The 12841-nt window shown below is 42.4% G+C and overlaps 1 protein-coding gene across 1 annotated transcript in view; it reads left to right on the forward strand.

The window, feature by feature from the left end:
• Window positions 1-12841, forward strand: part of ARSB (arylsulfatase B) — a 151990-nt gene that overhangs the window by 76921 nt on the left and 62228 nt on the right. Inside the window, exons 5-6 of the mRNA XM_056552471.1 lie at window positions 726-969; window positions 8887-8957. Coding sequence (XP_056408446.1) covers window positions 726-969; window positions 8887-8957 — 315 coding nt within the window. The remainder of the gene's footprint in view (window positions 1-725; window positions 970-8886; window positions 8958-12841) is intronic.

The raw sequence follows: 12841 nt of genomic DNA on the forward strand, positions 1-12841 counted from the left end.
TGTACGTGACCCCAGGTACTTTCAGGTCCTTGGAGCAGAGCGGCCCCCACCTTCCTGTATGAACACAAGTGACAACCTGCTCAGCCAATCACCGGCCGCAGCAATGTCCTGCCTGGCTCAATGATCGGTTAAGTAAGGTCCCGTACTGCAGATCACGGGGTCACAGTGGACGAACCCCCCCCCCCTTGTGATCAGCCACTTATCCCCTATCCTCAAAATGCACTAAATAAGTTTTTTTAGTTATTCTGTTTTATACCATTGTGTATATAAACATTTTTTGACAAGTTCTGGTATTTTTATGTCTGGACAGATGAACTTCATTGTTTTTTCATTCCTTGAGAAATTCCCATTTTTTAGAGACAGGGGATTCCTGATCAATTTGGCTTAGGGCAGAGATAAATATTGCCCATGTGCTAAGAAGAGCAGCCTCCATCCCGTTCTAATCATAACCTGGCGGACTCTTACATTCAGTATCCTAGTTGAAAGTCTAAACATTCAGCTTGGTCCATACTCCATACCATAGATATGGCCCATGAAATTGGAAAGTGATAGGGGCACCTTCTGTAGTTAGGAGTGTGTTGTGCCAGACAGAGTCTAAAAGGGGGATTGTTTTTTTTTTATCATTGTCATGTGACCATGTCTTCTATTTATTTTACTGAATTCTGATGTTCATTTTAGTGGCCAAGTCAATCTTAATACATTTTTTACAACTTTTTCTCTTACAGATAATGGTGGGCAGACATTATCTGGTGGCAATAACTGGCCTTTACGTGGAAGAAAATGGACCCTTTGGGAAGGGGGCGTACGAGGAGTTGGCTTTGTCACAAGCCCTTTATTAAAACAGACAGGAGTCACTAGTAAAGAATTGATCCATATTTCAGACTGGCTGCCAACATTAGTGCATCTGTCTGGAGGAATCATTAATGGCACCAAGCCCTTGGATGGATTCAACGTGTGGAAAACTATCAGGTACTTTTTCTGTACTTTTGATAAGGTAAAGATAGTAACTGATTGTTTTGTCAATTCAAATAAATGTGCTTAGGTACAACCGCCAACGATCCACATATAAAACCAGCCATGACGTGCACCTCAATGTGAAAGTAACATTTTTTAATCTACAATAAAAAAATAGCTATATATTTTTATTTGTTTCATTCAGGCTGCATACTATATCAGAGGATAGTCATTCCAGCCTTATACCTCTGTGCTGCAAGTCAGATAAATACAAGCTTTGTGTGTCTGTAGAGGTAAAGTGTTAGCTAAAAAAAAAAAAAAAAAAAGTCCTGTGATCGCTGCAGCATTGGCACTGATGTATGAAAATCGTCTATGTGGTCTGAGAAGTTTGAAATATATATTGTAACAGTAAACTAGGCTGAAAATTGTTTGTAGGCTGTCCATCCAGTTTAGCCTATTATCCCACAATGTTAATCCAAGGAAGCCACCTGGTCAGGCATCACATGCTGCGCTCTGACCACTCAGGAGCTGCAAGCATCGGGCCAGTCAGACAACCCCTGAGGCGGTATATTTAAGTGTCTGCTCATTCACCAGTGTTTGTTCCTGCCTGTTTGTTTTGTGTATCTGATTTCTGAGAGTCCTTAACTATTCTTTTGCCTGCCAGTCTGTACTTTGTAGTCCTTCTGGTTTGTACCTTGGCTTGTGACCTAACTATTCTCTTGCTAGCTGATTCTGTACCTTGCCCTATCTTGGCTGGGAACTGCCTAATGTTGCTTTGCTTGTCTATTTGTTGTATACTTCCTTTGTGTTCCCTGGTCTGCTCCTTTGTTAACCCTTAATGTCCTGACTTTTCCCCTGACCTCTGTACAGTTTTTTGTTGTTTTGACTTTGCCACACCCTGTACCTTAGTAGTGCAAGGACCAACACACTTTTTGGGCCACCCAATTAAGGAGATTGGCACACCAAAAGGCAGACAAAGTTTCTGACTCAGCTCTGGGCCACTCCCATATCCCTGCCCTTCAACAGCCTAAGGGAACGATAGAGAAAAATCCTTTAAACTCCAAATCTAGTAATCAAAGTAATCGTATTTAAAGTAAAATTCCCCCTATGTTGTAAATATTCATATTATCTTCACTCTCACATTTTCATGAGGTGAGAGATTCTGCCCATGTGAGCGATCTTAGGTGGGAGGGAATTTGTGTGGGAGTGCCACATCGTGAAGGGGCAAATTATTCAGGTTATACAGTGCCCCTATAACAGAGCAAGAACTTTTATGGGTCAACTACTATGCTACCATGACAGTGCCAGCAACATTGGCCCTCATTTACTATTCTAAACCCGACTTGTTTTGTCGGGTTTTTTTGGCGCATCTTTGTCTGCGACATGTCGCAGACATCGTGCGCCAGTCTGCGACACAATGCAACATTTTTTCCCGACGGACCCGATGTGGATTCTCCCAAACCTGAAAAAGGGGCGTAACCCGACATTTCTGAGCTTTCCCACATATTTATAAAGGTCACCAACCCGAATTTGTTGAATTGTTGTGGATTTTTTCCCGACAACTCAGAGGAGTTGGAAACCAAAACCTACAAAACCCACGTGCGACAAACAGGATGCGACATAATAATAAATACCAGGGGAAAAAAAGCAGTTGAGTAAGAAAGCAATATAGACTTACAACCCGATTTTCTTAGTAAATGAGGGCCATAGTTTAATATTTACACCAAGTGCCCTCAAAACTTGTCAGTCACAGTGACCAAGTATGTTGCCAGCCATAGTGCCCCAGATTAGAGTCCCAAACTTATCAACCATGTTGCTGTGTTTATTGCTCCAACAAAATATAAGCATGAGTATATTGTACCTAAAGGGGTATTCCAGGCAAAAACTTTTTTTTAATATATCAACTGGCTCCGGAAAGTTAGACAAAAAACTTCAAAAGCTAATAACTATTGGAAGGATTAAGATTTTTTTAATAGAAGTAATTTACAAATCTGTTTAACTGCTCAATGAGGATGTCACGTCCCGGGAGCTGTGCACATGATGGGAGAATATCCCCATAGGAACTGCACAGCTCCCGAGACGTGACATCATCATTGAGCAGTTAGACAGAAAACAACAACTCAACTTCAGAAGCTAATAACTATTGGAAGGATTAAGATTTTTTAATAGAAGTAATTTACAAATCTGTTTAACTTTCTGGAGCCAGTTGATATATAAAAAAAAAGTTTTGGCCTGGAATACCCCTTTAACATCATAGACACTTCTGGCATATCCACAAGATGCACCATAAATGCCTGATATATGTGTGTCCTACCTATATGTGTCTGTCTTCAGAACAGAGGTCTTCTGAGCCCCATCCCTCCTGTTGAGCCATTAAAATAAAAGCAGTATTAATGCACAAATGTTAACACTTCTCCATGTTTGAATGTGAAGGAAAATCTTATCACACAACCGAAATGTCAAGGATATAAATTCCTGTGCTTTGTGAAAGGACAGCGAGAACTGTCTGATCATGGGGAATCAGGGCCAAACTTTTCAGAGATTTGTAACTAGTCCATGACCAGGGTCCGTTGGGTAACTGAGCTGCCATATTAAATCCTTGGTTTAGCTTTGGCTAAAGTACAAATCTTTTTTTTGTTCATAACAATAAGAATTTTAGGGTTAAAGCTAAGGTTTACCTTGGTACTTTGTAGCATTCAGACTTCCTACTGTTGTCATAAATATGCATGATTCCAATACCAATATATAATGTGGCAACTGTAATATAATGCGGAATGTCATAAGACCAGAAGAGCAGAGTAGGAAGACGCCCTATTGACAAAGGAGAATAGTAATACCCAGTCGTCAGTTTATTCATACGTTTCCAGGAGGAATTACAGAGGTACAGCATTACGCCGAGAATCTATTGAATTGAAAGGACACGGAGCAATGTTTTATTTCCCCTCTGGTGGTGCTGCAGGACAATTAAATACCTACTGCCTGGTGTCCTTACAGATTGCAGTTGATCGCTGGGATACTAGCTGGGGGGACATTTTGTCATCTACAATTGACCATACACCTTCCCCAGCTATATTATCTGTCACATTACCCACATACACATGAATTTGTGACCCGGCCAAACATTAATGTATTCTCAGTACAGACTGGAGGGGTAAGTCGCTGCCAGACTACTGATTGCCACTAGGAGAACAAAGGATTGGGCATTTAAAGTCCAACATGTCCAATCTTTCTCTTCTATGTACATCAGACAGTTGGCTGGTCTCACTGAAGTCGGCGGGTTTGACCGACTTTTCACTAATGTGTATGAAGACCTTAAATTAACTGGTGCCAGAAAGTTAAACAAATTTGTAAATTACTTCTGTTTAAAAATCTTAATCCTTCCAGGACTTATCAGCTGCTGTATGCTCCACAGAAAGGTGTGTTTCTTTCTGGAATTATTTCAGTCTGACCACAGTGCTCTCTGCTGACAACTCTGTCCATGTCAGGAAATGTCCAGAGCAGGAGAGGTTTGCTGTGGGGATTTACTCCTGCTCTGGACAGTTCCTGACATGAACAGAGGTATCAGCAGAGAACACTGTGGTCAGACTTAAAAGAACTCCAGAAAGAAAAGAACTTCCTCTGGAGCACAAAGCAGCTGATAAGTACTGGAAGGATAAAGATTTTGTAATTAGAAGTAATTTACAAATCTGTTTACCGTATATAGTCGAGTATAAGCCGAGTTTTTCAGCACAATTTTTCGTACTGAAAACGCCCCCCTCGGCTTATACTCGAGTGAACTCTCCACCTGTCAATCCCTTCGAAGTGGTCTTCAACCTGCAGACCTCCAGATGTTGCAAAACTACAACTCCCAGCATGCCCGGACAGCCATCGGCTGTCCGGGCATGCTGGGAGTTGTAGTTTTGAAACATCTGGAGGTCTGCAGGTTGAAGACCACTGCGGCCTTTGTCATCATCCAGACCCCCCTTTAGTTTTCTACTCGCCTCCCCTCGGTGGGAAGGAAGGGTGAGCTGGTCCGTGACATCCCTGCGCATGAACATCCCTGTGCGTCGTGGTCAAGCCAACGTCACTAGTCTGGGGCCATCCCGGAGCAGAGAAGAGGGCCTCCCGGTTAATATGGACAGCCCGGAACGACTAACCCTCCCCACCGGACGGTCCCTGCAGCATAGATGGCCCGGACCAGCTCACCCTTCCTTCCCACCGAGGGGAGGTGAGTAGAAAACTAAAGGGGGGTCTGGATGATGACAAAGGCCGCAGTGGTCTTCAACCTGCGGACCTCCAGATTTTTCAAAACTACAACTCCCAGCATGCCCGGACAGCCGATGGCTGTCCGGGCATGCTGGGAGTTGTAGTTTTGCAACATCTGGAGGTCCGCAGGTTGAAGACCACTGATGAAGGGTTTGACAGGCGGTGATGATGGGGGGGGGGGATGATGACAGGGTGATGATGACGGGGGTGCTAATGACGGCGGTCTGGATGATGACATGGGGGGGATGATGTATTTCCCACCCTAGGCTTATAGTCGAGTCAATAACTTTTCCTGGGTTTTTGGGGTGAAATTAGGGGCCTCGGCTTATATTCGGGTCGGCTTATACTCGAGTATATACGGTAACTTTGTGGCACCAGTTGATTTAAAAAAAATATATATTTTCCACTGGAGTACCCCTTTAAGGTAGGCATTACCAAAGTCATGTGTTCTATTATTTATATATATATATATATATATATATATATATATATATATATATATATACATGCCATAATGCCTATGTCTCTCTACTTGTGTAGGAAATCTAGCTTCTTCTGCATAGCTATAGCCCATATATAGGGCTGGATGTGTTTAATGAAGACCAGATGCAGTACCATCCATTATGCTGGAGATGTGGCTAAAGGTGAACATCCCCTGTAAGGGCTTGTTCACATATGGACATGCACAGATTAACCCTGTTAGCACTAGTGTAGTCCCTGAAGCAGAGCAGAGGTGGACTGTTATTGGAATTAATAAAGCATGTGAGAACAAAGGCTAGTAAAGAACTCAAAGTGTCCCTCCACAATCCAACATTGGGGGGATCAGGTTTTGGTTATGAACCCAGATTTCCATTTCTGCGGAGGAAGTTTCCAGTGGGTAAAGAAATGATTGTTTTTCATTAGGACTGGAATGTTTCATTTCCTTCGCTGTTTTGATCTTGCAGCATTACATGTGACTTCTTCCCAATAAGGAATCGGCGCACTCCTTTCTCCGCTCTTCAGATGACAATACTTACAATATGTCATCTTGACTGTTTTAATCATACGAGTTCTTTTTTGGGCAAGATGTCAGGGAGAAATCGGATATTTACATTCATTAGTGTTTAATGTGTTTATTGATGTAGACATAAACAGTAAAACTAAAAGCGTAAGCTCAATGAAAACATTCACCATGAATTACGCAAGAAGTATTTTTTAGGAAATTAACAATCGAATATTAAAGGCCGCTAAACCCTAAAAAATTCATATGGTTTGTATTTACAAACTAGCGAATAAAAATCACTACTATATATGGAATAGCAAGTCTACATGGGAGGTTTCTATGCATTTTCTATGTTGAGGGTTACCTGGGGTTTAGTTGGCTATAAAGCTCAACCAGATCTTGAAATTTCAAGTCTACCTAAAGGGGAACTCTGATAAAAAAAAAAAAATGCACAACAGACTCTACACTGAGTTTTAGGTGTTTTATTTTGGTAGCGTTTTTTGCCCATGTGATGGTACCCTAAAATAGATTGCCTAAAGCAATGCATATATATAACCTGTGGTCCAAGTACAGTAAAGCACCACTGCTCTAGTCTAAAGGATGTATAGAGACATATAGATTGCTAGATGGAAACAAGAGTGTACCTATAGGGGGTTGCAGAGGTAGCATTTACACCCTTGGTGCCTCAGGGGACTCAATATGCATTTCCCTGTCTGTGCTCGTCCGGTATGTCCAATCATCCAGCGTCCAAACTGAGACGCCGGATGATTGTGAACTGTCCCATTCAAATGAATGGGATCAGTTCTTGCATAATTTTCCCTCCCGTGCATTTTCTGCAGCCCCCGAGGGAGAAGAAAACTGACGACACATATGTAAAGGAGGCCTAAGAAGACATCAGTTTTGCAACAGTTGGAGGGACCCTGGTTGGGAAACACTGACGTTAGATTTTACCATACATAATGTTGGCAACACTTTTATATATGGTAAAAATCTTTATCCTCACCATCCCCGGGGGACGTTATTCCCCCCAGGGATGGGGAGGATATGAAATTTGTAAGTCATCCCCGACGCCCTGTAAGTAGTCCCTTGGGCGCAGAGCTATACTTACCTAGTCATGTCGCTCCGGCCCTAGTTATGCCCCAACGGTGTGATTGACAGCCCCTGTCACCGCTCTTTAAACTTCATACCCTCACCACTACTGTAGGCAAAAATATCCCTGGGGATGGTAAGGATGAGGATTTTACCATATATAACTTGTTGTCAAGCATTATATATGGTAAAAATCTAATGCTTGGTTCTCTTTAAAGGGGTACTCCAGTGCTTACACATCTTATCCCCTATCCAAAGGATAGGGGATAAGATGCCTGATCGCGGCCCCTCCCGTAGCTATCACGCCCCCTCCCGTAGGCTTGCATTGAGGGGCGGAGCATGACGTCACACGGGGGCGGGGGCGTGACGTCACACGCCGCTGGCCCTGCGGTCGACCTTAATCAGACCCGGAGTGAACACGCTTCGGGGACTGATTATAAACGGGGTGCCGCGTGCATGATCCCGGGTGTCCCCAGCTGCGGGACTCCCGCTATCAGGCAACTTATCCCCTATCCTTTGGATAGGGGATAAGATGTGTAAGCACCGGAGTACCCTTTTAAAGGAGTACTGTCAGTAGGTTCACCCACACTAAACCCAATGCAGTGGCTTATAGTGTGGGTGAACAGGAGTCCATACATGGGTCACTTACTTTTTTATCTTTTCTTCTCGCCGAGTTGTCGCCCGCTAAAATTCTGTTGTTTGCCCTTCACTTGCGCTCTGTGGGCGTGTCCCCCGCTGGCAGCCTTGCTTTGGTTCCCGGAGGAAGGGGCCTTAGCCCACCCCCCTTGTTCGCATATTCATTTTCCCCCTGAGCCTAGCGCGTTGGGAGAGCGCTCTGTGCAGTGTAACTGTGCATGCGCCGGTCCCTCGCTACAACTGGAAGTCAGGAGTAGCGAGACTTCAGAAAGAGGTACTTCTGGGTGTAGTGAGGGACCAGCGCATACGCGGCACAGAGCGCTCTCCCGACGCACTGCGCTTTGGGGGGAAATGAATATGTGAACAAGGGGGCGGGCTAAGGCCCCTTCCTCTGGGACCCAAAGCAAGGCTGCCGACAGGGGACCCAAAGCAAGGCTGCCGACAGGGTACCCGCCTTCAGAGCGCAAATTAAGTGCAAACAGAGGAAATTTAGTGGGCGACAACTGTGCGAAAAGAAAACTTAAAATAGTAAATGACCCATGTATGGGCTCCTGGTCACCCACACTATATCCCAGTGTATCAGGTTTAGTGTGGGTGAACTTGGTGACAGTTTTCCTTTAAATAGAGAGAGATTAGCAGACTATCTATTGTTAATGAAATGTGTATTTATCCATTTCTCATTGCTTAAAGTACCAACATATTATGCAGTGTTATACAGAGATATGACATGGAGAACTTTACAGATAATAAATGAGCCTGCGTGGACGTAACTACTTGTGTATCAATTTTCTTATGGTGGTTTGTATGGGCAGCTACGTGTCATTTTCTTCAGCTGCGTTAAAAAAAAAAAAAGTGCCTAATGGTTTACTGTCAAGCTGGTGATTTCCTAAAGTTATAACAAAGGAAGTATGAAAATAGAAGACGCAATTAGCAGATGTTAGACGGAGAATGATGTTTGGCTTCTCTTTATTCTGTTTTAGTGAAGGAAGCCCATCCCCCAGAGTGGAGCTGCTACATAACATAGACCCTTTCTTTGAGGATAACTTCCCGTGTAAGTAACACACTTCTTTTATTCCTTTCAGATCTTGCTGAACTTCATTAAAGGAGAAAAAAAATTCTGGCTTCATTGAAGCATATGTAGTCAGGGCTGTATAGTATCAAAAATAGATGACCTGGCTGCAGCATTCTCTCCATTGAAAACACATGCACGCTCAGCTGAGTCAAGCGTGCATGTTTTTGGGGGACATTGCTGGTGGCTAAACAAGCTCATTTGTTTGACAGCTGTTGAATGTGTATGAGCACCTTTAACATTCTGCTACAGTTCAGCCTTTAACCTCATGTGTCATTTCATTAAATACACTGATGTCATACCATATTTTTAGTGTCCGAGAGGGAGATGGGGGAAAAAGGTATACCTGTTCAATTGCTTGCTAACACAAGTAGATAATCAGCCAGTCACATGGCTATCACATTTAGGCATGTACACTCGGTCAAGACAACTTGCTGAAGTTCAAACCAAGCATAAAAATGGGGCAGAGTGGTTGGTGCCAGACTGACTGGTCTGAGTATTTCATAAACTGCTGATCTACTGGAATTTTCACACACAGCTATTTCTAGGGTTTACAGAGAATGCTCCAAAAAAGGGAAAATACCCATGACAATGAGGTCACTGGACCCCAATGGCCTCCACAGTCACCAGATTTCATCCAATAGATCACCTTCGGGATGTCTCTAAATAATGTTTCCAGCACCTTGTAGAAAGTATGCCATAAAGAATGAAGGTAGTTCTGAGGGCACAAGTGGGTCCAACCTGGTACTAGTAAGGTTTACCTAATAAAGGAGCCAGTGAGTTTACATAGGTTTAAAAAAGTGTTCATATGCTTTAACAGTGGCTTTTGGATGGCTGCTGTATATTGTGGCAATTTATTGGGGGAAGTAAACTGTATACACCAGCTACATTTATCTTTGTTTACTAACATTTTAAAGAGTTTGGGCTTTTCTCAAAGGTACCCATCATTCCTTATTTCACAGTTGCATGCCAAAAAAGCTGCGTCTTATGGTATGCAGAAGGACATCTTCTTACTGTATGGAGACTGTGTTCTATGCATACATAAAAAAGTGTTTCTTACAATACAGTCCTTTGGACAACCAGAGGCGTACCTAGTGCCCCTCACGAGGTGCTGTATCAGCATATAGGTACATAGCAAAGTAGGTAGCTAACTAGGTAAGTTGGTAGCTGGGTAAGTAGGAAGGTAGATAGCCAGGTATATAGGTAGATAGGTAAATAAGTAGGTAGGTAGGTAGCCAGGTAACTAGCTATGTAGGTAGGATGATAACTGAGTAGGTAGCTAGCTATGTAGTTAGGTAACTATTTAGGTAGGTAAGTAGGTAGTTATATAGGTAGGTTGGTAGCCAGGTAACTAGGTAGATCATTATGTATCTAGGTAGGTAGTTAACTATGCAGGTAGGTTAGTAGCCAGGTAGCTATGTAGGTAGGTAGCAAGTTAGCTACTTAAGTAGCTATGTAGGTAAGTAGGTAGCCCTCATATCCCTTACCTCATATCCCATGCAGCATCTCTGCCACAATACAACATATGCTATACAGCTATACAGTGGCATATGTGGAAGCCTTCCAATGTATGGCAAAAAGCAAAGTGTGAACACAAACTTATGCTGTGTAAAACATATAAAATCTCTCTATTGTATGAAAAAAGTAAGAACTAGGCAGACACATGATCGATTCTGACGAGTTTAGAAATTCCCTCCCAAATCATAAGACGTTAATGCTTTATTACATTTCTTGCCTCCTGAGGTCATCCACAGTGGCATTTACATCTGTGTCACTGTTTATCATTACACACGTCGAAAATATCCAACGCATAATGGAAAATGCTGTTATGAAGTCACTATTTTTACCAACTGTTAAGTAAACATATGATCTGCATATGAGAATCTTTGGCTTCCTGTGGGATAGTCCCATAAGTGTAGCGTCATGCATTGTTCCTAATAAACATTCTTTCATTGAGGGATAAACAGCCTTGTGCAGATACTATGAGAAGGTTCAGGATCCTATACTGGCTACTTAGGGTCTCTCCATGGTGATAGGTAGAACAGGGCTGGTATATCCTGGCACCATCTGTATTTGCTGTTGGTAAAGTCACTATGTTTTCCATACCTTTTAAAGGGGTATTCCGGGATTAGTTTTTTTACATGGCATATAAAATGAGTGTCGTCTCAGGTTTTCCCAGGTTTCCGTGTGGCTCGAGACATTACATCACTAGTCAGGTGTTCAGAGGAAGCCTGTCTTTGCTTCAATGGGTGAAGCGACCACTGGGTGGGAGATCATTTTGCAAGAATTTGCAATGGCTGGAGGCACCCTGGTCAGAAAACATTGGTCTATTGCATTGAAGGCAGCACAGGTGTGTTTCAATGGGTAGGGTGGCTGATGTGTGGGAGGAAGAGAAATTACCTCACACTTACAAACAAGGAACTTTGGGATTTGTAGTTTGAGAAAACAAACTCTAACAGGAAATAGACAGTTCTCAAAAAAGCTAGCCACAGTGTTATGGTAATCTCACAACATAACCATTTAGCCCCAAGACAAGCACAGATCCTTCCTAAGCATGTCCATTACTGTCTGCCAGGTACGTACTAAAATCACCTTATGGTGGATAACCCTTAATATCTTGATCTCCTAATTGCTCCCTGAATTTGTCTGAACAGAGTTAATTCCTTGCTTCGGATGTTGGCTTCCAATTTTGCCATGGCTGCAATTCCCTGTCCAGGGATTTCCTTGCTCCCAGTGTTTACAATTAACCTGCCTCCCGCTGAGTCCTGTATGTTAAAAGATGTTGACATCGAGCCATACATACAATCAAAGCTCTATGTCGGGGTCATTCCCAATAGATTGCTTTAGGAAGAATGAATGTTATTGAAAACTTAAACCAAAAAGAGGAAAAAAAAAAGAAAACCTCACAAGCCTCGAATGGAGCGGTTAATGGGAAAATGTCAATGTCACAAAAAACATGTAGATATTTCCTGGCTGCTAGTTTTCTATCTAATCTGAATTTATGTAGAGATAGAAAACTTTCATGGTATAGAGAATTAGGTAGTTGCCGTTGTGTTTGGCAGCTGATTTAAAAGGGTTGTCCACTTTGGATAATATCTTTTTGTTGCAATCGTCCTTTCTTCACTAGGTGTGCCTATTTGACTTAAAGGGGTTATCCAGGAAAAAAAATTTTTTTTATATATCAACTGACTCCAGAAAGTTGCACAGATTTTTAAATTACTTCTATTAAAAAATCTTAATCCTTTCAGTACTTATGAGCTTCTGAAGTTAAGGTTGTTCTTTTCTGTCTAAGTGCTCTCTGATGACACGTGTCTCGGGAACCGCCGAGTTTAGAAGAGGTTTGCTATGGGGATTTGCTTCTAAACTGGGCGGTTCCCGAGACACGTGTCATCAGAGAGCACTTAGACAGAAAAGAACAACCTTAACTTCAGAAGCTCATAAGTACTGAAAGGATTAAGATTTTTTAATAGAAGTAATTTACAAATCTGTTTAACTTTCTGGAGCCAGTTGATATATAAAAAAAAGTTTTTTCCTGGATAACCCCTTTAATATAACTTCTGACAAAAAGGAAGCAGAACTCCAAAAAGTTATATCCAGTTTTCCAAACAGTGTGTCTCCAGCTGTTGCAAAACTACAACTCTCAGCATGCCCGGACAGCCTTTGGCTGTCCGGGCATGCTGGGAGTAGTAGTTTTGCAGCAGCTGAAGACTCTCTGCTCGAAAAACACTGGTCTAGAGATCTACAGCTGACTTCCCAAGAAGCAGTAACAAGGAGGCCCACACACATGCAGGACTGTTATTATCTTACATCTTGTTACAAATGTTTTAATCTCTTTTCTTTAAAAGTTAGCTAAGACATAATGTATT

The sequence above is a fragment of the Hyla sarda genome, chromosome 1, assembly GCF_029499605.1.
Source record: "Hyla sarda isolate aHylSar1 chromosome 1, aHylSar1.hap1, whole genome shotgun sequence".
Lineage (NCBI taxonomy): Eukaryota > Metazoa > Chordata > Amphibia > Anura > Hylidae > Hyla > Hyla sarda.